Source organism: Zootoca vivipara, chromosome 3 (genome assembly GCF_963506605.1).
Source record: "Zootoca vivipara chromosome 3, rZooViv1.1, whole genome shotgun sequence".
Lineage (NCBI taxonomy): Eukaryota > Metazoa > Chordata > Lepidosauria > Squamata > Lacertidae > Zootoca > Zootoca vivipara.
This window is the reverse complement of record NC_083278.1, coordinates 79,935,199-79,960,996: the sequence shown is the minus strand read 5'-3', so window position 1 is coordinate 79,960,996 and position 25,798 is coordinate 79,935,199. Positions and strand designations below refer to the sequence as shown.

The 25,798-nt window shown below is 40.7% G+C and overlaps 1 protein-coding gene across 4 annotated transcripts in view; it reads right to left on the bottom strand.

Annotated features, from left to right (window-relative positions):
• The window catches only part of CRIM1 (cysteine rich transmembrane BMP regulator 1), a 128,632-nt gene extending 103,211 nt beyond the window's left edge, over positions 1 to 25,421 (bottom strand). Inside the window, exons 1-2 of one of the 4 annotated variants that reach the window (XM_060272897.1) lie at positions 24,653 to 25,421; positions 9,916 to 10,086 (exon numbers count right to left, since the gene is read on the bottom strand). In XM_060272897.1, coding sequence (XP_060128880.1) covers positions 9,916 to 10,086; positions 24,653 to 25,004 — 523 coding nt within the window. In that variant the 5' untranslated portion in view covers positions 25,005 to 25,421. Of the gene's footprint in view, positions 1 to 9,915; positions 10,087 to 10,839; positions 11,509 to 24,652 lie in introns of those variants that run through there. The other 3 variants (XM_035108298.2, XM_035108300.2, XM_035108299.2) reach the window with 3 other exon arrangements.
• Between the last annotated feature and the right edge of the window lie 377 nt (positions 25,422 to 25,798).

Below are 25,798 nucleotides of genomic sequence, written 5' to 3'. Positions count from 1 at the left end.
AGGAAGCACTACACCAACAGCGCTGTCGTCAGTCTACTGGCATTCATCTAGCATACATCAAGCCCAGGCCAGGCCACACGCATCAAGGCCAAGTCCAGCACACAGCCTCTCATGATTCTGATTTTACAGAGAAATAGAGCTCCTGGTAAATACCATTAGCATATGGACCACATCTCACCACAAATCTCCTAATGACCACTCTGAAAGACTTTGCAACACTGTGGCAATTGTCACAAACCAATGGGTCCAGGTCCGCCCCATGAGTGGTTGACTCACCTCTTTCAAGGTGACTAGGACCACTCCCTCCAACTATGACACATTGACTGCATCCTGGATCCACCTGGTCTTTCTTTTCGGGACGTTTTAATAAGCCAAGAGCTGCAAGGGAACATGTTGTTGGCTGCATCATGGCAAGCACCTTGTCCACATCATTAGACCGCATCAGTGGAAGCATATTCTAAGATGGTGCAGCAGATGGTGCACTGGACTCCTCCCTGGAGACTGCAGCAAATATAGATGTGGCATCAATATTGAGGGTATAGTTGCTTGTTTCCACAACAAAGTGCCTTATAAATAAGTCACAAATTAGAACTTCTATACAATCTAAAACATTAACAGACCCTGGACAATCCAAGAAAGGTCTGCTGGATGGCTACTTGAGAATGCAATGGAGATAGACAAGGCGGCCTGCTTCACTGCACTCACTCCCCACAGTAGGCATGGTTATCCTCTCATATACGGTATGTTCAGTCAACTTCACAGCATGTCTTTCCCTACTTGCACTCTAGCTGTCATCCAGACTATTTCACCAGCTCTAGTTTCTGGTATAACAAAGTGCAAAATGGGTTCTGCAGTGCAATTCCCCTTTTGCACTGCAGCTCTGTGTGATATAGTCCATGCTACTCACAAGGGCTGGAGGGAGAGGCGGAGACAGGAAAGACTGATTATACCAACTGCCATCTCCTAGCACAATGGAATTTGTTATTAGAGTGTCACACGACTAGGGAGCTGGGAGATCAGAGTTCAAATTCCCACTCAGTCATGAAGCTTACTGGGTGACCTTGCGCCAGTCACAGTCACTTAACATACATCACAGGATTGTTGTAGGGATTAACTGAGGAGGGGGATGAACTATGTACTCCTTGGAGAAAAAGGTGGGATATAAATGCAATAAATAAACTCTTCTGCTTACCTGCTTAAGAAAGCTGGACAGGCCAACCAGATGGAGATGTCAGTCGCCAACTTGGCAACCAGAGATCTCCACGATGTCACAACTGGACCCGTGCCAGTTACAAAAAGCGCCTGGCAGATTTCTAACATTGCAGAGGATATGCCACTCCATACTTCCCTAGCCCTTATGACAGCTATGCCAACCAAAGTAATAATACTTTCCCATTATTTATCGTAATATTTATGCGCTTCAGTTTCAAGTTTCCCTCCTGCTCCCAGTTTTCCTCAATTGAAAAATATATATTTTATGTACCTCAGAGCACAGCAGTTTGTTGCTCCATATTCAGAATCTGAGTATATTTATGAACAATATTATATATATCCAAAGATAGATAATACTTTTAAATACATTTTATGTTACAATATAAAGCTTAGGTTTGGCAAGTAAACAAGCAAGCATTCACCGCTCCCATTGAAAGGATCAAACAAAAACCAGTAAAACTCAGTACTGCTGAAATCTACATTTGGAATGCAGCCCAGGCAGCCTTTAATTAGCGTTAGGCTGCAGTAGTACTGGTATACATTACTGGGGAATACGTCCCACTGAACTCAGTAGTGCATGCTTCTGAGAAGACATGCATAGGATTGTGCAGTCAGGCAGCAGATTTCTAGTCATTAACATACAGGTTGGGGTACAAGGGTATAACTGGAATTCATTCCATGCATTAACAGTCCAGATCTCTGTTCAGTGCTCTGCAAAGTAAAGAACTTAAGAGAACACTACAGCACAATTGTTCTTAATATTTCATGACAGACAGTTCATCTGTCAATTCTTGGCAAATGGTAACTAAACAAATCTCAATGTCTTCCCCTCATATGCATCTGCTGTTAAGCAAAATATTAATGTTTGAACATGTCAACTATCTATATCAGAGGTGGAGAACCTATGGCCGACATATTATTCAACTCCCATGAACTCCAGATAGACTACATCTTTCACTGATGACTATTACTACCTCCAATATCAGAGGTCGTATAAATTAATATTTGAAATGATTGCTGGGAGAAATGCAGAAAATAGAAACACCAGAGGATCTGAAGCAGCACAAGCAGACACGGTCACTGGCCCCAGCTGCAACAAAACACCTCTCCCCCAAATTGGTCTCTACAACCACAGCAGACACTAATCTTCCAACAGTTTGACTTCTCCTCGAAGGGCACACTCCTCCATTGTCTCCTGAGACTGGTGGATGCTAACCAACCAACTCTAAGCATTCCTAGTTTGCATTTTTGTATCTTCCTAAGCTTGGGAAATGGGCATAGCTTCAGGGACAAAATAGACATAGCAATATGTTGTTTGGCCTTATGCAATTGTTTTTCCTTTAATCAACAGTAGGGGAGACCAAAACATTATTTTAGCAGCTCTGAAAAGCTAAGAAATTATCATCCACTAATCAAAAGATAAATATTGATTAACTATATGGGAAACTCTCCACGAAATAGTGGAGATAGTTGTGTTTTCATAACTCTGGCTGCACTACTCTGAAGAGATGCTGTTGTTATAAGATTCAAGAAGGTAGAAAAATTGAAGGACCCAGCACAACCCTATACTATGACAACCACCATATGCTCACTTTAACAGTCAGCTCCTGTGCCTATAAACAGTTTCCCCTGCCTTTCTCTTTTTATAACTGGCAAAAATATGGTAACATATATTCAATAAGTCTATTTTCCACATGACTTTTTTTAAACACTAACACAGTTTTAACATCCTGCCTTTTTAAGAGTTCTGGGGAATTCAAAAGCTTGCTCACTATTGTGAAATTGGGCACTGTACTGCTGCTAATTAAGACATAATATTGCTTTAAACATGCTGCTGAAGTTTTTGTGGAATTGAATGTAGTAATCATATTACTTTCAAGCATAATTTCTTAACGGCAGAAAACCAAATTTCTCTCAAGCTATTCTCCTGTAATAAGTTATTTAATTATGCTTAGCTGTGGGCCAAAGACACAAACATACTGCTTTTGACCAATTTGCTATATCTACGTTTTGCAAAACATCTGGCATAGCTGCCATGGAATAGAGGAAGTAAAAACCAGCTTAAATAACTGTGCCAAGTAACATGAAGACTCAACCCCAGATGCTAGAATGTTAAGCATTTCCTTTGCAACTATATCCTCCAGCCAAAGGTCAAAGAGAACATCCGACAGCCTGTATTCGTAAACCGTGGGTGAATATTTTCTTTGGTTTTCCAGAACCATGAATGCCCATGTGCAGCATGATTAGCAAAATCTGTTTGAAGTCCAATTCTTTAACTATCATTACAATTTTGACACTGTTAAGTATCAAGTGGTTTTATTTCAAGGCAACTATATGGTTGATTATTAATAACTGCATTCTTAAGAATGTTTCTCATTAATCCAAAGTTTTAATTTTAGCTATGATAAGTAAAAATAAATAAAAAATAGCTACTGCCATTGGATTTAAAGCTGCTAATGATAGAACATATACTCTTGGAGAGCATCTGTTTCATAGTTAACATGATATGGTTCAATAGAGTAAGACATTACTGAGCTATTTATTGAAATTGACACTGCCAAAGGAATATACTTCTATCTACAATACTGGTATCAAGTCTACAGAATGTATTATTTCTTACAACCATTAAGTTTAAGTCTCAGTGCATTTAAGATAGCTAATAATCATTTTTTAGTTCTCTGATAGAATAAAGTCCATTATTTATCCACAGCATCACTTCTAAACTCACAATAATCCTTTCATTTTCATTTTCGAATGATATAAATATTTGAGGCTCCAAATGTTTTTATCTCCCCCTGCAACAGGAGTGCAAACAGAATATACAGAACTAAGGCTGACAAAAGTAGCAGCACAGGACAAAGAGAACATACAGAACAGCATGCAGAATAGGATAATATTTGTGTTCATTTTAAAGGCATACTAGCCAGTCTGGTCACAATTTGCTGGCCCAAGCTATTCTAAACAAACTGCAACAGAAGGATAGAACTGAATTACAACCCAGCATTTTTCTAAGCTCTTGGTTTAGGATAGGAGTGCCAGAACATTCTGCCAAAACTGAAATTACACCAAGTGTGAGATTTTCAGGAACATTCAGGGCCACTGTGCATGGAACACAAGATGGCTAGATGAGGGTGAAGCTTAATCTGGACAAGGCTGAGGTACTATGTGTGAGGTAGCCAATTGCCCTGCATGGAAATTTGCAATAAGTCCTTCCCCCCCCCGAAGGACATGTGCACAGTTTGGGATTTCTGCAGGGCTCAGAATTAACAAAGAGTTCAGGTAGCAAATGTTCCAGGAGGGCCTTTTAACAGCTAAGGTTGGTACACCATGTGTGACCCTATTCTCAACAGATGGAACATGCTTCAGTTACCCATGCTATGCATAGCTGCCAAGTCCGGATCGTAAAGATCCGGGATCGGCAGCGCGCGCACGACCGGAAGTTGCATGACGCAACTTCCGGTGGCGCTTCGCCCTTCTATGGGCACCAGAAAATGGCGGCACCAGCGCCGGAAGTCGCTTCCGCGCATGACCGGAAACACGTAAAAGCGACTTCCGGCGCCGCCATTTTCTGATGCCCATAGAAGGGCGAAGCGCCACCAGAAGTCGCGTCACGCAACTTCCGGTCATGCGCGGAAGCGACTTCCGGCGCCGGCACCGCCATTTTCTGGTGCCCATAGAAGGGCAAAGCGGCACCAGAAAAATGGCCGCCGGGAAGAATCGAGTTTAAGGGACAATGCCGGGATTTTCTGCCAAACGGGAGACCGCCGGGAAACGGTGAGAAAAAAGGGGTTTTCCCGGCGGATACGGGATACTTGGCAGCTATGATGCTATGTTGACATTCAGAATTGACTACAGTCGTACCTTGAGTTACGTACGCTTCGGGTTGTGTACTTTTCGGGTTACGTACTCAGAGGACCTGGAATCGTTTACTTCCGGGTTCGCCGTGTGTGCATGCACAGAAGCGTTCTGTGCTGTTTGCGCATCCACAGAAGCGTTTTGCGCAGTTCACACATGCGCAGAAGCACACTTCCGTGGTGGTTCGGGTTATGCACTTTTCGGGTTACGTACTGCACACAGGAACGAATCAGGTATGTAACCTGAGGTATCACTGTATTGTAAGGTGCTTTCCATGGGGCTGCCTTTAAAAATAGTTCAGGAATTTATAATGTTGCAAAATGTCTTTGTCTGGGTAATGGCAAGGGCCAATGGATGGAAGATATAACCAGCAATACTCGTTTCCAGTTTTCTGGCCCAGTTTTAAGTTATATTGACCTTTAAAGCGCTAAATGGTTTCCAATGCCACGCTCTAGCTGTTCAGGCCCACAAGCAGTCATAAAAAACTTATTTACCATGGCCTTTTCATAACTCAAACTCAGTGCTGTCTATAGCAGTGTTTTCCCCAGCTCTACCTGGAAATGCCAAGGACTGAACCTGGGACTTTCTACATGCAAAGTTTTTAAGCGTTCCTAAAGAAATAACACAACACCTTCTAGTGTTAAATAAATTGTATTTGACCTTAGGCAATTCTACAACACCCAAAATGTCAAACAACACAACCAAGTAACTTAAGTATGCTGTAATTTGGAAGACAGGAGTGCCTGGCGTGCTCTAGTCCATGGGGCCACAAAGATTTTTTACACGACTAAACAACTAAACAACAACAATAATTAAGGACTGAAATATATAAGAACTATAATTCCTATGAATTTTAAGACTGTCACAGGCCAGGGGGTGCTATAAGCAAAGTTCTCATTCTGACTAACCACCAGCATATTATAAACAGTAAAGAATTGATAATGACGTCACTGTGCCCTCTGGCTCCAAGCAGGACTACACAGGGGGCAGGGGGTTGGGTGGTGATCATTTAAACACACCAAAATTCTGGCATTTTGCTCAATGATTTCTTCAAAATAATGCATGCCATCTTCAACTATAAAAGATGTTTAAAGAAAGTTTGACTTCCTTAATTTGAACTAGATCCCACTTTGAAGTACATGTGTGGCCTCAGTATGGGCGTGCTAGGAACAAATAGAAGAAAGGATTGTATTCCTCATTGGAAATTTATATACTGTCCGTGTATGTATGCTTATGCAAGCCGAACTCTGTAGTCACAAGAACAATCCAATTTGTAAGAGACGAAAAGAGTGCCTTTTTCCTTGGCTAAATGTTATAACTAGCTCTCTGACCGCAAATATTCCAAAAACTTTCAGAGAGAATTCATCTACATGTCATCACAAATTTAAACCTGACAGTTAGGAACTTTAAAAGTATTTGAAAAAAAATTTTCCACAAAATCTTTCTTTAACAGGCAAATGTTAACATACCTGTTCAACCAGTTTTAGAGTTATTCTGCTACAGGAATGGAAATAGTACTGTATGTTGTGAATTCTCCCAAAAGCTGTTTTAATTCCTAGGGAACTCTAGATTTGAACTGCCAGATGTGAACAAACTGTCTTCCACATGTTAAATCTGATTTAAACATTTCGGGGATATAAAAAGGTAAAGGGACCCCTGACCATTAGGTCCAGTCGTGACCGACTCTGGGGTTGCGCGCTCATCTCGCATTATTGGCCGAAGGAGCCGGCGTATAGCTTCCAGGTCATGTGGCCAGCGTGACAAAGCCGCTTCTGGCAAACCAGAGCAGCACATGGAAACGCCGTTTACCTTCCCGCTGTAGCGGTTCCTATTTATCTACTTGCATTTTGACGTGCTTTCGAACTGCTAGGTTGGCAGGATATAGTCCTGGATATATCAGGTGCCAGTGTTCGGCCAAAGACTTTTTGAACACACTTAAAAGAATTGACAATCCTTAGAAAATTAACAAATTTGTTAGCTTTTATGGACTACTGTGTAGTCTACTTTATCAGATCCATGAAGTGTTATCCTGACTTCCTGTGCGTAGATAAATACCTTTTCCAGGCTGGATATTCAGACTGCCATGGACTAATCAGTCTGAATCAAAAGGGTAAGGCTGAGAAAGCTATTAAAAGCAGCAGCCAACACTCCTACCCCCCATGATGTACCCCACTGGTGGAAAGGGTAATTCTCTACCCTATATTCCTAAATGATCTCAGTTCACAGTCTGGTTCAAATTCTACCTTCCTTTTTCTCAATCAAGTATCCACACAAACCAGTCACTCCAATCTTCCATACTCCCACTCCAAGATTAATGAGGCTGTACTTCTTTTTCTTACTCAATATGAAAGTGTCTGTAACTGCTGGGTGGTAGGTAAAATATGGCAGGGGAAAAGGAAAGGGCTGGTATAAAGAAAGCATTAAAATCTGCATTTTATAACAATCTTAAAATGGTGTGCGGCAGATGGTAGGGTTTAATTAGATTAGACTCTGCTAGGTACAAAACTGATTTCTGGTTGCATCAAGAGCTCTAGTGTGGCTGCATTTCAAAATCTCCTTTGCACCTAGCATAGCCTAATCTAATTAATTTATCCTACCATGGGCTGCACTCCAATGTAATTAGATTTGATTCAGTGCAGTTTTGATTCAGTGCAACCTGTTTTGCACATAGTAGACTCTGGTCTACATTCTGGAGCTCCTGTCTTGTTGCCATTTCTAAACCTTTGAACTCCAGGTGACCCCAGAAGAGGTTTCTGGGTTAAAATCAGCCTGACTGACCCTGGAGCCATGGTTTAGTGAACTCTGCCTTGTAAAGACTTGCTGAGGCTGAGAAGAGTTCTTTTTTTAATATTTTTTTGTTTCACACCGGAGAATACATCCTACATTGCTTTGCACCGCACTGCTATTTGTTATTTTGATATTAGTTGTTTTCATTGTTATAGTTATTTTAATTATATTTTGTAACCTATCTAGGACCATTTGATGAAGGGCAGGCAATTAAAATTTATTATTATTATTATTATTAACAACAACAACAACATGCCTCCTCCCTGTGTTTTAAGCACCAGCATAAAGAAAGGTAAAGTACAACTCTGGTCACCTTTTCAATTCTCATTACACTTTAGCTTGAAAACTGAAGCAGTCACAACACAACTTCTTTGGCAATATCACTTCTTCCTCCACTCTCTTATCTGCTACCACCTAAATAACCCTTTTTAAATCCTTTTGTTAAATAATAAAATATTCTATCTGTTGGAACCTGAGTACAAGGACACTCTGCTCTCATATCTACCATAAATAATCTGAAATTACACACCAGTAGTCTGCCCACCAACAAAGTTGCAGTGGAAAATCGTTCTCTTAGCACATTTAAGTTAAACTCTACCCAGTCATTCCTTTTCTATTATATGGACAGATACGATTGCCTTTGAAAAATGAAGAAATACTAAAGAACATACACATGGCTTAACAGTTGTGAACTGCTTAAAATACTTGGGACATCTTTAAAGTAACTAATAATCTAGATCAGTGTTTCCCAACTGATGATCCATGGACCCCAGGAGGTCCACATAAGCCATCCAGGGCATCCGTGGGACCATTCACATAACAAAAACTACCACAGAGATATCCGAATTTTCAAAAGTAGGGGGTTCATAGCCTGGTTTTTGAAAAGCAGGTTGTCCACAGTACTAATTGGGAACCACTGCTCTAGATATACTTTAGCTGTCACAGTCCCAAGTACTTTCCTTTATTGTAGAACAGTTTTAGTAAGGAAGCAACACCAAGACAACTGCTCCCAATTCTAATTTTACACAACACCTTGATAAAGCTGCTATTTCAAGGAACAATCCACATATACACAGTACGTCTGATAACAGAATATTTCAATGGCAATTTCACATATGGCATTTTTTCTACCTGACAATATCCTGTGTATATATTCATTTCCTAAGCAGAACAAGTAATTATTTTTCTATACGGACACTAGTAAAGAAATTCCTGGTCTCTCTAGCTATACGATTATATTCACGTAGACAATATGCCATTTAACACCAGACAATTAAAGGTGCACTGGACAGCTTATGCTACTAACATCTTTTAATCATACAAGAAAGACAGAACAAAGCAAATAAATGTATAATATTTCACAAACCTGAGAAAAATTAGAGTATTAAACATCGACCTCAACTTGTCAACTGCTCTGACAATAGAACATATTTGATCCAGAACTTTAAAAATCAAAAAACCTGTACTTTCCAGGGTGCTGTTTAATTGTTTCCCTACCACATTTGGGATGTTTTGGGTATTGTGCACATCGCGATGAAATTCAAGATACCTCTACAGCAGAAAAAAGAACACAAGTTTGCTCCACCTGTCTAAAAAAGTCCATGCGTACTTTACAAGTGTCTCGACATGCACTGCAGCAGAAAACAAATCAAGCCACGCCTTGGGCAGAATGCAATTGTGTGGATCATCTCTTTTCACAGGCTTGAAATATCCTTGGATTGGGAAAGGGAATCCAGAGGCAACAAGGAACATATGAGTAATTACAATAGACACTAGTAAGTAAATTCCAATCAATTTGCCTTTTTTCCACATAAGTCACCTTCTTTATTCAGGATACACAGCCAAGCAAAAGAGCCAATACTCATTATTCACGTACCACAACAAAAAACTTTAAATCATTATATTAAATCACAAAAGCAGAAACATCTCATTTGCCAACACTATTGCTCTAACACCTCCTTTCAACAAGCATGAGATACAGAATAAAAAATTACATATTAGGCCTTTAAGGTGATGTGCAAAAAATAATTACAAATCAAGTACTAGTGAATACAGACTTACCTTCAATTCTTTTTAAAGCTGACAGGCAAGTATCCCGGCTTGGAAACTCAAAGGGATTACTACAGGTCCTAATAGTATCACATTCGCATTTTCCATTGATTATATTGCAGCCTGTTATGAGGTTTTCATTGCAAGGCTCAAATCCAAGTAGCTGATCATCCCAGTTTTCATCTAAAAACCAAAATGAAACAACTATAATACCAGTAGGTCATTGATTTGTTTCATTTAATATATTTTGTCAAACACCTACACATCTAAATGCAAATATTAAATTCAGCTTTAGCAGGTACACTATGAAGTTCTGCACAGTTCACATTTCATGTTTGTATAACTTCACCACAATTTTTAAAAAGTTGTGTGTGAACCTAGAACACTTCTATCCATCACAGAAGCTTCAGAACCACCTTGTTCCCTCTTTCTCTTTTTAAAGAGAATATAAAATCCAGAGCATCCTACAGGCGCAGACAAGGTCCTTTATTTTCAAGTCATAACCTCAATTTTGAACAAACGACACTAACTTTCTAGAGGTTTAGACTACCCACCAAGTCCCAATTAAAGTCTCGGTGAAAGAAATCTAAGCAATTTGGAATATTGGCAGCTTTTCATGAGAAAAATGTGTCTTTCATCAACCTACTAGCAGTTCTACAGCCACTGCCTCCCAGGTATTCCAATATGCAATACACACATATATACTGTATAGACATATATTATATACTATGTCCACTCAATTATGGATTTTGCCTACTCTTAAATCACTTTTTCTCCAGCACCTGCATCAGTTTCCATAATCACTGCACACAACATGGATCTGCAAATGGCATTGGTGCGTCAAGATTAGGACCCATGTATATAATCTCTTATCACATTGTATTTCTCTGCTTTTACTCCAAATCATTGACTGTTCACCACTAGAAACAAGTATACCTGGCAGAAAAAATGTGTTGCTCATAACTTATAGCTCTGTCCTCTGCAAAGTTTAACGATACAGTATAACACATGATACGCATTGACAGATCTCTGCTATCTCTTCAGTGGTGTAACTAGAAAGGGGCAAAAGAGGCATCTGTACTAAGTAAAAAAGGATAAGTACTTTACAACGGTGGGGTGGAAAGTTTTCAACCCGTAACTATTCTTCCCCATTTCCACTTTTAGAAATACAATTACATAAATGTAATTAGCAACATAATGAACAGAAGCCAAAGCTGTGGAACTGGATAGGATAAAATACTATTCCAATTTAAAACTAAAGTTGCAATTAACTTCTTTATAGGTGATATCTCTAGGAAACATATACTGGTATTTAGTGTACAGTTGTTTAGATATCCTAAAATTAGGATATGTTTTTTCAGTATCTTCATTTCCCACTGCTCTTCTGATTTAAATTAGGTAAAGCAGGTATATGTTACTGAGTTATTGTTACTGAGTTGTCATTAGCGATGGGAGAAAAATTGGACTAAAATGAGCCTACATGATTTGCACTTCTCCAAGTTTTGCAAGATATTCACCACAAGCAAAAATACAAAAATTCATTTTAGTAGGGGAAATTGCTTTACAAAATAATCTATGTTTGGAGAAGTTCACTGATGAAATTTCATTAGGATATATATATATATATATATATATATATATATATATATATATATATATACACTGATGCGCAATTGCAGAAATTGACAGATTTGCACATCCCTAGCTGACAAAACTTAAAATATTTAGCAGCATTCCAATGGATTGGTTTAAATATAGTATTTGATATATAAAGGCATTTCTAAACCTCACCCACAGGATATTTCAGTTCAAGAACTTTTGGTTTTTTTGGGGGGGGATTACAGCATGGAAAAATCAATCTACTTTCAATTTTTTGATTTCTAAGTATGGGGGGAGTAGCCACAGCTCAGCAGTAGAGAATCAGTCTTGCATGCATAATAATAATAAATAATAATAATAATATTTATTATTTATACCCCGCCCATCTGTCTGGGTTTCCAAAGAAGAACCAAAGTTCAATTCCCAGCATCTCCAGGATGATTCTTGTCTGAAACCCTGGAGAGCCTCTGCCAGTTAGTTGAGGAGATTGCGGACAATACTGAGCTAGATAGACCAGTTTGTCTGACTTGACATAATGCAGCTAGCCTCCAATGTTCCTAAGTTAATTACATTTCCATTTTTGGAAATAAGGTATTTGAGGGGACCTGCCCCCCCCAAAGTTGATGGGCATTGCCACTCAAATGGTGTGTGTGCATGCCATATTGTGATTATGTTGGGTGGGTCTTACTTGGTCCCCTCCCCACTATTTTATTCAAGTTGGCACCCCTGCTGCTGACAGCAGTAAGACCTTGCCAGCATGTAACACCTGTGGGTAGCACCTACACTTTGGAACTCCCTGCCTATTGATATCAAGCAGACACCTTCAATGTAGTTTTCTGCTCCTGCCAAAAACATTCTTGTTCAGACAAGCTTGCACAGATGCTTAGGAAGTAGAGGTGATTTTAATCTGTTTTAGTATTTTAACTTTTTCATGTTTTAAATTGGATGGCAATTCCCCCGCCCCCTAGTCCCTCCTTTATCACAGCCCTAAGTTCTATTAAACCCCATGTTTCCACATTTCCCATAGCTTCATATCTCCTAATGATTCTCTCCTTTTGCACTCAATATTATAACAAAAAAAACCACAGTGAGGTGACAACCCTGGATGAGCATGCTCTTCCAGTTTTTTTAAATGACAAAATGATAGGGTCTGAGTTACTAACTATTAAGTTCCTCCTAGTGTTACCAAAGGGTGCTATTTTATTTTACAGAAACGCCTTTGTTCATTTTTTTAACTCTTAAATTTCAAACAGTATCTTTAGACATTCAAATATACAAGCAAAATAAAACATTTTACATTAGGAAATGCCAACTCTTCTAAAGTTTATTGACTGAACATTTTCAACATAATTCTGGGTTTCTTGCCTGACCATTGAAAATGTAACAGAATATTTTTAACTGAATGATCATTTGCTTTTAATATGATTTCATAACAAACAGAATACAAGTCATTATATTCATTTTTATTATGGTGCTTCTACCTACTCATTAAAGTTTTAGACTTTCCCAATTAGATGATATTTTCTCATTTCCTGAATTAAATTGGAGTGGTTATGTTTAATTATATTATTTTTTATATTTTGCTGGAAGCTGCCCAGAGTGGCTGGGGAAACCCATCCGGGTGGGTGGGGTATAAACCATTTTTTATCATTATTATTGTTGTTTATTTATTTTTCTCAGATCCTGGGTAATCCAGATTCCAAAATACCTACTTGGAGTTCCTCTCCATAGAATTTAGTATCTTTTCCCATTATCTGTTATTGTCCTCTGCTTATAATAACCAAACTGAATAACCATTCAGAATTTTGCAGCTTTATCTTACATTCCAAAATATAAATGTACTTAAATATCAAGTATGTTTAAGACTGGCTTTATTTCCTCTGGGTCTCTCAAAATTGGGACTATAGCAGCTGCATGAAGAGCCAGTGTGGTGTAGTGGTTAAGAGCAGTGGACTCGTAATCTGGTGAACAGGGTTCGATTCCCTGCTCCTCCACATGCAGCTGCTGGGTGACCTTGGGCTAGTCACACTTCTCTGAAGTCTCTCAGCCTCACTCACCTCACAGGGTGTTTGTTGTAGGGGAGGAAGGGAAAGGAGATTGTTAGCCCCTTTGAGACTCCTTAGGGTAGTGATAAAGCGGGATATCAAATCCAAACTCCTCTTCTTCTTAAGTAATTACCTCCTGCTTTTTGCCCCACAATTCCTGGATGTGTTCCAACAGACTCTGCAAACTATTCTATTGAAATGTTAAATAACAATGGTGACAATGAGCATCCTTGACAAGTGCCACTCTGAAATTTAGAATTTTTCTAATTTTATACTATTCACAAATATTGAGGCTGTTGGATGGCATACATCAGTTGAGCAATGAAATCAAAACTATTCCCAATCTTTTTTTACAGAAACTGTAATTGATACCTCCATTCTGCTCTATCAAACTCCTTTTTGGCATTTATAAATAACAACCCATATGGAATCTTTGTTTTGTAACATTAGGTGCCATTTTACCACTCTTAGGAAACTCCACTTGATCAGCCTTGATATATTTGCCTATAAATATAGTCAAGTTGAAGCCCTAATTGAGTAAGGCAATGAATGGGTCGCTGGCAAAACTTCTGTTTCTAAAAAGACTACAGAATCCTGGATGAGTATCAAGTATCATTCATTTCAGGGTGTAGACAACAAAAACGTCCAATTTTATTCATTATATCTCATCAGTATATCTGTATAATACATGTTTCAGGGAATTATCACCCTTCAGGTTACATTAGAGAATAAAATAAAAATAAAAATGATCAAAGTCTAGTTGAAGTCAAAACTTCACACTTTCACAGTTCAATTCATACAGTATAGCAGAATGTAGATCGCTCCATGAAGCTTCAGTTAGGACTCATGTCCAGAATGTACTCTTTAAAAAGCCATTCAGTTATCCTAATTCTGTTGTTCATAGTACCATATCATATTCTGCTACCAGGAAATTGATCGGGTCACTAAGGTAATTTTCCTATTGGGGTAAGCTGTTCACTATTTTCCCCACCATTACTTTAACTTATACAGTGGTACGTCGACTTACGAATAACTCGACTAACGAATGTTTCAAGTTACAAACGGAGCTCCGTCCACTATTTTGGATGCGGCACGAATAGGATTTTTTTTTACTTACGAATTTTTAATAGGGGTTGCTTCGACTTACAATTTTTATTTTTATTTTTTTCCCATAGGCTTCTACTTACGATTTTTTCGACTTACGAAGGTCCGTTCGGAACAGATTAAATTAGGAAGTCGAGGTACCACTGTAAACAAGGTTGCGAACACACTTCAACAACACAACATGGAAAAAGAACAAGTTTAACTTGAAGCATAAAGGAAAGGAACAAATCAAATGGGTGTAACCATGCAACTACTATTCTTTCATAATTTCTGAAAAGATGAGGCCTCCCAGTAAAGCAACACAGAGATGATCAGCCGAAAGTAGTTGATGTAAAAATTTAAAATCTCTTTAAAAATATGTTTCAAAATACCACAGTATTTTCAAAGTTCAGTTCAGCAGGCTACCTGCTAAAAAAAAAACAGCAGTATGACCATTACTTCATCTCAAAAGTCAAATAAGTAACTGTTATGCACTCTCGAAGCCACCAAAATGAGCCTGACCAAACTGTAGGAGGCAGTGAAAGACAGGAGTGCCTGGCATGCTCTGGTCCATGGGGTCACGAAGAGTCGGACACGACTAAATGACTAAACAACAAGAATGCATTCTCATCATAAATCAAACATCTAAAAAGGCCCTCTGGTTTAAAATTTGTCAGACAAATATTTGAAGCCGTGTAAAAATTCATTAAATTCTCACAGCTTTTACTCCTAATGTAGGTTTGAAAAGTAATATTTTTTTTCTGGCTAGCAACAAAGGAAATTAAAAACAATATGTATCTAGTATATCTTCATGTGGAAATTGTTCCTTTAAAATGCAGATATAATGATGGAAACTTAAATGATTACTGCTAGTCCTCAACACAGTGAGACCAATAGCTTTAATTATAGGATAAGTAAAATATCTCTATTGAAATACTCAATATGAAATGAAATACTAAATATGAGAAATGACAATGAAGCCAGAGATGAAGAAACTAGTGATATGGAAACTGGTTGCTAAAGCTGAATCAGTGGTCAATCCTGATTAAATGCGATGGTGTAAATGTGACACTAAATGGAATTCTGGAAACGTCCAACATCTAGAAGTTATCCCTGATAGCTAAAATAATAGGACCCAACACTTATTACATTGTCAGTTCACTTTTGGAACTGTGTCTGTGAGGACTAGAAAAAACATTCATAGTTACCAGGATAAATATTCTAGATGCCAACCTCAAGTTTTTCAAGCAAACAAGTGTTAAAACCTAGCTTAACAATGTCACTGAGGTCTTCTCAGTTCTATACAAATCAGATATTTTGGGGGCAAATGTCTTACATGCTTAAGAGATGAGATGACCAAATTACTTACAGTTACTTGCACTGGTTCCATTAATTTGAATGGGAACCATGTTTTCACACCGATCTCAAAGTGCAACTAACTTCGTATGGATCCAACTGGATATCATCAAATTATTGGGAATAGACAATAACACATTTTCCAATGTATTTTAAAACACTGATATATAATAATGCAGCCATTGTATTATAATGAAATGAGAATATATTAGTGAACTGAGATGAAGAATTTCACTTGCTTACTGATCAAAATGGAATAAATCCTTACAGAATTTTACATCAGAACTTCAATTCACACTAATACAGCAAAAACTGATTTCAAGCATAGCATATGCTCTCCCCCCCCCCTCTTCCAAGGACCTTAAATACTGCAGAGGAACCCAATAATGAGTTAGATTACATAATGGAAACCTATAGAGTTGGATCCAAGTTTCTATCTGCAAACGTGATCACTCTTGGCGCCTAAGTTTGCAGGGTCAATGTGAATACATAATTTTAATACTTGATACCCCATTCAAAATAGAAATCCATATAGCTGATCAAAGGTACTGACTATTAATCTGCCTGAACCAATAGCCTGGCCCTTGGCTCCTCCCCTCCTATTAATTAGATCTCATTAACAAGTCCTGTAAATAACCACATGTCTGCTCTCCTATACCAAGTAAGCATCATCCTTGGAAGATCAAGGCAGGAAACCTTTGTAAGCTGGAGAGGTAATGATATTAGGAAAGATTACTGGGGGGAAATGTATCAGTAATCTTTTGTGGACAAGTAACTTTGTGGATTTGTTTCCAATACCTCGGGTTAAGAATTTAATTCGTTCTGGAGGTCCATTCTTAACCTGAAACTGTTCTTAACCTGAGGTACCACTTTAGCTAATGGGGCCTTCCGCTGCCACCGCGCAATTTCTATTCTCATCCTGAAGCAAAGTTCTTAACCCGAGGTACTATTTCTGGGTTAGCGGAGTCTGTAACCTGAAGCATCTGTAACCCGAGGTACCACCCGAGGTGAGCAAAAAATGGTTATTATAGGGATTTGTGATAAGATGCGCTAAAAATAAACCTACATTTGTAGACTTATTTTTAAGGTTGCATTGTCAGTCAGTCACACTCCAATTCATAGTGGGTGGAGACACAGAGACAACAAGGCTTTATGTTTCAGCAAGTTTCAAGCAACTTCTTCCCTTCCAGAATTCAGACCAGAACCCTTTTACTTCAGCTATTAATTTCCACAAATTAAGAACATTTAGGATTGCAAACCTATACATGTTTATGTGGGAGTAAGTCTTCAATGGGCAGCCATTGTGGAGGTGTGCCACAGTACAGTACACAGTGTTGCTGCTGTGTTGACTGGGGGAATGAGGGAGGAGCAAGGCAGTGATGTGATGCAGGTCAAGCAACAGAAGCACTGAACTGTTTCCCCCACTGCACCTGCACCATGCTGAACTCCCCACAACTTCACCAATCTTCCTCTCAGTAAGCAAAGTGATACTGTTGATAGGTCAGGTGTGCTGCGGTGGAGCTCCACACTAGTTGCCCTGACTTACTTCTGAGTAGACATGTACAAGATACACCCAAAGGGCTCTATCTGCCAGGATTCAATACTGGTTTATTGTCCCTCTTGTACACCACATCCAGAGAAAAGCTGAAGCCTTGAGTGTCCACTTCTGAATCACAGAGAAATAGAGCGAAGTGTCATAAGCATAATTAAGACATTGCACTCCAATTGACTGCTCCCAGTGATTTCATATAAATCAGGGGTGGCCACCTCCCAAGAGACTCTGATCTACTCACAGAGTTAAAAACTGGGAGTGATCTACCCCCTTTTGGGGGGTTCAGGTCAAAGCTGTTGAGTTTTTTTAAGGGAAGCCCTGTTTTGGGGGGGTTAGGTCAAACTTGATGAGCTTCTTTTAGGAGGGAGGGAGGCCCATTTTTGTTTAGGGGTTCAGGTCATAGTTCAGCTTTTTTTAGGGAGGAGGAAAAATTTGGGTGAGCTTTTTTTAGGGGTGCCAGTGATCTAGCAGTGATCTACCACAGACATCCAGTGATCTACTGGTAGATCACAATCTACCTGTTGGACGTGCCTGATATAAATAGTATTGGGGGCAAAGTAATGTGCCTGGGGTGGGTGAATGTGTGAGAGGGAGTACTATTCTCTGGAACCAGTCCTGCAGTTAATAGCAGAATCTCTAAAGAATAGTGCCTTCAATCCCCAGCTCACAAAACCAATCCAGGATCATACCATGGTTGATCATATCAAAAGCCACTGATCTCACATTGACACCGGATTGTGCAACTACAACAACATAATCATATATTTTATATCTTTTAAGCTGTCTGCATTTTATTCAAGTTGGTTTTAATTTTTGTAAGCCACCTTGAGTCCCAATTCTGGGGGAAAGGCGGGATATAAATATTACTGTATAATAATGCACAAGAAAGCAGCAATTAGAACCTCCAGATGAAGGGGATGTAAAAGGCTAAGCCTGAACATCTCAGTCTGGTTGAATACTCAAATCTCAAAATAGTTCAGAATACTGCAACGATATTCACATAGAAGCAGCACACAGAAGCTTAAACCAGATTCACTTCATAGCAAACAGATTTGCCTGAGCAGGCTACCACATAATCCTGCCAGTTTTGTTTTTAAAAAATGATACTGCTATTCTTGAGCAAAACTGTAGCAACAGTCAGTTGAGGTATCAAACTGCAGTCAGTTACAAAACATTTAATGAAGTTAACTTACTAAATCCATACATCTTTTATATCCCAGAGTACTTCTTTGCAAATCAGTATTCATGATAAAGGTGCTGTATACAAATATAGCCTTTGAAGTTTAACAAGAAAAACATGCCAAGGTGTCAAAGGTAAGAATGAAGGCATTTTCAACAAACTTTACAGTACTCCTATCCTCCGTGAAAATGTTTATTGTGGTAGTAAACTAAGAATCTCCAATATTTTGCAGTATCTCACTCAACTGTACTTTCCTGGATTGTTTAAGGAAAGTCATGAGAAAATGATATTAAAATGACAGATCAGTGTGGAGAATCTTTTTCAGCCCAAGTACTGCATTCCCTTATGGGGTTGGGTGGGAACAGAGGCAAAAAGTAGGTGGAGCAACAGACTTTACTTTTACCTTTTTGTTAGCTTACATTCCAGTCACACAAAATTCAGAGAGCTCAGCACACACACATCCGTCCAGGCAAGCAAGAGGCATTAACATAGTTAAGTGCTTTTGCTTGGCTGGAATGTATCCTTGAGGAGAGCACAGAATAGGGACAATGAGGAGTATGTTTTGGAGAAAGGCCTACAGAAGAGAGACCTGAGGTTCCGTTCCTGTTATAAATACTGCTTTTGTGACAGTATGAAGCTGATCACAAACATCTCCTACAAAAACTAACACAATTCATTAACTGTAAACTAGAACTCATTTACAACCAATGAAGCTGAATGTTCAAAGATTCATGACAGATAAAAGTAGGTGCTTCTTCACACATAGTTAAGTGCATACTGTAGTTAAACTATAGAACTTGCCCCCACAGCAGGCAATGATGGTCACCAACACAGACAAATTCAAAAGAGGACTAGACCAGGGATCCCCAGCCTGCGGTCCACGGAGGCCATTTAACCAGCCCACAAGCTGCCCCCGAACTGAGCTGCCTGCTCAGCGAGTCCCCACATGCTGCACTAAAGCGGCGCAGTGCGGCACGTGACTCTCTTCCGTGCTCCAGAAATCGTTTCTGTGCATGCCCAGATGCCAAAAATCGCATCTGCGCATGCCCCGATGCCGAAAATAGCTTCTGTGCAGGCGCAATTTCCGGTGTCGCGCTGCACCGGCCCAGCCCACGGAGGATCTCCGTAGCAGTGATCCGGCAAGTGGCCAGTAAGCCTTGCCGACCCCTAGCCTAGACAAATTCATAGAAGAGAGGGCTATGGAAAGTTCCTTGCTATGATGGATCTGCTCTGCCTCCACAGTTGGAGGAAGCAATGCTTCTGAATACCAACTGCTGGATACCACAGGACGGGAGAGTGCTCTTGTGCTCAAATCCCACTTGCAGGTTTCCCACAGGCATCTGGTTGGCCACTGTGAGAACAAGACCCTGGACTAGATGGGTTATTGACCTGGCTCCTCTTAACCTCTTACGGAAATTTAGCATAAATTTAGGAAGCTATAGCATTCAGATCCAGGGAACCTGGGACACTTATAGAGCAGTAGCCATAGATGTGTTATTTTAGAATGCTTTATATGGAAACAAGTAGTTTGATACTGTATATTATTAATTTATTACATTCATATCACAGGGAAGATAGGAAGCTGCCATATACCCTGTTTCTCATATTTTAAGACATACCCATAAAATAAGCCATAGCAGGATTTTTAAGCATTCAAGGAATATAAGCCATACCCCGAAAATAAGACATAGTGATAGGCGTAGCAGCAATGCCGGCCACGGCAGGAGGAGGAGGAAAAAAATAAGACATCCCTTGAAAATAAGCCATAGTGTGTTTTTTTGAGGAAAAAATAAATATAAGACATGTCTTATAATATGAGAAACACGGTATTGTTGCTGACCATAGCTCCATCTAGCTCAGCATTGTCTACAATGACTGACAGTAGCTCTCCAGGATTTCACACAGGAAACATTCCCAGCCCTACCTGGTGATGAAGAGGATTGAACTTACACACAAAGCAGGTGCTCAACCAGTGAGGTAAGTCACACAAAGAGACAGTGCCTGGAATAAGGTCACTGAATGAGCTTTAGGCACCTTATGTCAATCAGGTGCAGCAACTTCAGGAATTCATCACCAGTTATTCCCCTAATAAAAGTAGCACTGCTTAAGAAAAAAAAAGCTTTATGAACTTTTACAGAAGTATTGGAAAACTACATTGACTAGCACTGTTATAGAAAGGGTCAGGACTAAGTTGAGTCCATGACATGCAAATATGCCAGAAGGGAAAGTGAAGGTTTACACAGTTGAAAGGAAACCAAACTATTTCTAAACAGAGACCTCCCAGAGGAATATTGCCAAATGTTATAATAGTTTCCAGGGCAAATACTGGAAATAGTTTAAATAGTAGTTTATGTCCCCTAACCAAGGCCAGCATGGATAATGATCAGGGATAACAGGAGCTGAAGTCTGGAGTGCTACAAGTTCCACACTACTACTTTTATAGATCTATTATTTCACAGCCACCCCACCAACAAAGCTCAAAAAACTGCTTATTGGCATCACATACATGACCCGATTACATTGGAGTGTCTCTCCAGTTCAGCACCAATCTTTTCTCAGTAATTAAAATGGTGTCAGGGCACCATTCTAATGCAATGCATCTGCTGTCAATATTGTTAAAATAGTTTTGAGTTGTTCGCTGCTCGTTACTTATATGAAGGTTTATGAAATTAGTTACATGAGTTCATATGGTACTTTACCACAAAGGGATCAAGACCAGCAGAATACCAGTAGCATTACATCTTTCGGCAAATAACTGTTGAACTATGGAATCATAGCTAGAGCAATGTTAAAACGGAACTCCACAATGGTGAATCTAGGAAGCAGAACACAGAGTATAGCTACAGTATAGTAGCAAGAAGTAGTCCCAGTCCTGAATGGATATTTTTCCAAAATCAGAACGCACACCTAATGCTGTTATATGAAATGTTATGTAAATATATAAAATAAATTTTGTTTTCTTCCGAGAACATTTAAATAACACCCTTATTGTTAAGCCACCATGACATTACAAAAATATCAGTCAGCTGCTGTGTTTGCTTTATTCTATTTAATACATACTGCTTTCAGAAGATTTGAGATAACAATTTGCCACTGCAGATTAAACCATGATCCATATTAATAACCACTGGACTGAGAACACATTTTTGGCTGTGTCAGTGTTTTTCATGAACCCATCTAAAAGCTTTAAACAGCGTTCTACATTGTGACCAGTAGGGGTCGTTTCAGGATAAAAATTCTATTGTAAGAAAGACTGAAAAGAGAATAGATTTGTAAAAATGTGAAAACCTACTCTTTTGTGGCAGATAGGCTTTCATCTACAAATGATATTCATGTCAAGACTGTTCCCAGTAAAGCTTTGTTGTATCAACAGATGAAAAGAAACGGTAAACTCAACCACTGGTCCCAATTCAATTGCTGGAATCATTAACAGATTTTAGCTCTAATATTTTCATGTGAAAGCTCAAAATAATCTTATGAATGTGTTGCCAAATTCAAAGCTACTAAGACTTCAGCCCAACTCGTGACCAAAAGCTTCAACTATGCATACTCATGCAGCTAAGTGATTTATATGGCAACAGTTTTGCTAATTTCTGTAGACTGTTTCTGTGGGATAGTTGGAACTGGGACAGCTGGGTCTAATGTCAAGTCCACCACTAGCTGAAGTCTCCTCTTGAGAGACTATCCATATTATTTTCAGCAGGGGAATGCCAGATGTGCTTTCCATTGAAGTCCAGCATTGCATCACTTCTAAAGAATTATAGTTCTCCTAAAACTGCCAGAAAGCTCTAGACTGCTATACATTAGAGGCGGCAGTGTCAAAGCATTATAGGAAGTTTTCAATATAATTTCCGTCTCATATAAAAATTAAGGTGTAATTACATGGAAAACATGCAACATCTGAATGGAAGATCATGAGAGATTTTATTCACAACTTATTATGCTTGTATGATCCTCATATTTAAACTCTCCCCATACAAACATGTAAAGTAACTACAACTCCAAACAGTTGCCAAAGCCTGACAGATTCATGCCGATTCTCATCATGTTCAGAAAACCCAACTGAAAATGTGCAAAGGAGAGCTAACCTGTACAGAAAACGACATCTTATTTATGTCATAACCAAGAGTAGTAAAAGTAAAACTAAACTATGAACAAATGTATGTACCAATTGTTAAGTTTAAATGTCATTTGGGGGGATACAAGGGCACTAGCTATCTTTAAACAGTTGGAGTGTGCGCTTTTTTGTGACTTTACTACCGTTCTTCAGAGGAATTCCTGAACTCACGGCTGCTCTCTAGTGGATCTACAAAAATCATCCTTGTTTTAAGTTACCAATGATAAGGGAGGGGGAAGACAAAAGATTTCCATATAGATTTTGATTCTCATCTGCACTATAGTATCTCAAACTTTCCTAATGTTTGAAGAGGTGAAAATGGATAGATAGAACTTTCTCATGCCACTTACACAACTATCAAGCAAAATATTCATATACTGTATTTCCAATTATTTGACTCCAATCTATTATGAAGAAGACTAATGTACAATACAAATTATAGCCAATTGAATTGCCTCCTTTTCTGCATGAAAATGAAAGGCAGACCCCCCTCCAAATGATGGATAAAGTGATAGGTATAAGCATTTTAAACATTTCAATAGATGGTCTCACCCTTTGATTCTTTACTGATTCAAGAATTCTCATTCATTACTGATTACAAACCGTTTGAATTCAGAAGATTAAAAAGACAGGTGTCAATCTGACATTTCAAAAAACATATGAATCAGGACTAATGGGTAAGCAATATCATCCAATTATGATATAAAGCTACTCTTATCAAATATTGTCTGCATGTTGCAAGGTTTCTGAAAATATACCATTAAAGAAAAATTATGCAATTATGATAGCTTTCAAAACTAAAATTGCAGAAAAGTTGGATTGCTACATGACAATCAATAGCCATCTGCCTGCACATCTGGACTGGGGGGAAATCAAGACACTGACGACTGTAGCCCTAATTGCGCCTACTAATATACAACTCACACTGTCTCACTACTACCGGTAGGTGGAAAACATGGTTAGTAATGGGCTACAAAAACAGATTGAAAAAAGAGCAGACCAACCAAAGCCAAAATCGAACGGTTAGGACCAGAGATACCGGTACCTACATTTAAAAAATAAGGAAGAACGTATCCCGACTTCAGAAAAAAAAACACGCTTTTTATTTCCATGCCCTAGTTCAAAAGCCACTTTAAAATTCACGACCGTTGGGGACAATAAGCAAAGGGAGAGGAAAATGTAAAGGACGAAACAGAAGAGGAAAACGCAACATCCACCTTGTGAGGGGGAAGCAATAGGTTCTATACCGGCAAAACACACGCGTGCACATACTACTCTGAGCCACTGTAGCATTAAAGAGAGATACCGTCTCTTTGGTTTTTTTTAAAGCAGTGCACATTGGGGGATGAACACCTGCATATGATGTGGGCAAGTATGGAAAATAACTATGAGGAAAGCCGGGTTGGGGGGGGGCAAGAGTCAGAACATGCAATCGACGGAGACAACACGCCACACTTGGAAGCCCCAACCTTTCCTTCCAATATACCTACCAGCTTTCACGGTACATGCTGCCAACATTTCACACTATCACTGTACTGAAAAAATGGAGTGGGGCTCGGCGTGGGTGGGGTGGAGAGACCCCCGAAGCACCAGAATACTTCCAAAGTGGGGACTGAGAAGGACCCCAGTCCTCCCCGCCCCACTTTCCTCCCGGAAAGAAACCCCCCATCCCTCTCTCCGCCGCCGCCCCCCAACCTCCCAAGACACGCGCTAGCTCTACGCTCGTCGGTCCGCGCCGGGGCGGAGAGACTCCGCGCCCCTCTGCCTGGAAGGAAGAGGCGACCGCCCGCCTTAGAAGGGGCTTTTTGCCTTGTTACCTTCGCAGACGCCCGCTTCGTACTCCGTGAGCGAGTCCCCGTTGAGCGGCGGGCGGATCACGCAGCGCAGCCCGCGGTCGCAGGCGCCGTGCAGCCCGAAGAAGCCCCCGCAGCTCTCGTTGCGCTGCCGGGCGCACATGAAGCAGCAGCCGCAGATGTCCATCACGACGCCGCCAGGGCAGTTCTTGGGCTCCTCGCAGCGGGACTCGTCGCAAGGCAGGCACACGAACGCCCGCGTCCCGGACTCCCCCAGGAACACCAGCGCCAGCAGCAGCTGAGGCCAACCCGCCGCCCAGGGCCAGCCGACGCCGCCCCGGCGCCGCCGCCCCGCCGAGACCGCTGCCAGGTACATCCCGGCCAGGGCCGAAAAAGCGCCCCCGAGTCCGGCAGGGAGCAGCCCAGCCCCGGCTGCCGCTCTTGTTGCTGCTGCTGCCGCGGCGGCAGCGACGGCGACGCCTCAGCCGCCTCTCCTTCCCCGGCTGCGGCCCCTCGAGAAAAGTTTCCTCAGCGGCGGCGAGTCCAGCCAAACTTCTACCCCGGGCGGCTTCCCGCTCCTTTCGCCGTGAAAAAGCAGCCTTCCGCCCGCTCCTCCTCGCCGGTACCTCCGAAGCCTGCGGTCTTCCCTCAGTGGCCCCGCGCGCGACCACGGCGGCGACTACGCAGCTGCTATAACGGGCGCCAGAGAGAGCACGAGACGAGCCTCAGCAGCTCCACCAACAAACTCGCCTCCCGAATCCGGACTCTTTCGCCGCCTCAGACTCCTCACAAGCTCTCCTAGCGCTCCGCCCCGCCTCAGCGCCCATATCATTGGGTAGCGGCGCGCCTGGCTCCGCCCCGAGGCTGCTTTCGTTCCCGCGGATTGGACCGCTCGCGCCGCCCCTCTCTCTCCCGGAGCCTTTTCGCTCTGTTGCATGAAAGTGGGAGAGGCGCTGCTGCTGCAGCTGCAGCTTGGGCCCCACGGCGTCTGCCTGCCTGCCTCCCCTCCCCTCCCCTCGCGCTCTGCCCCTCCCCTGCCTGTGGCGCTGAGTTCTCAGAGGCGGGCCCGGAGAGCGACCAACCGGAGGTCAAGCGACATGCCCAGCCAGTCCGGGAAAAGGCAGTCGCGGGTGGGAGGGGCCCTAATTAAATAAAGGGCAGCACTGATTG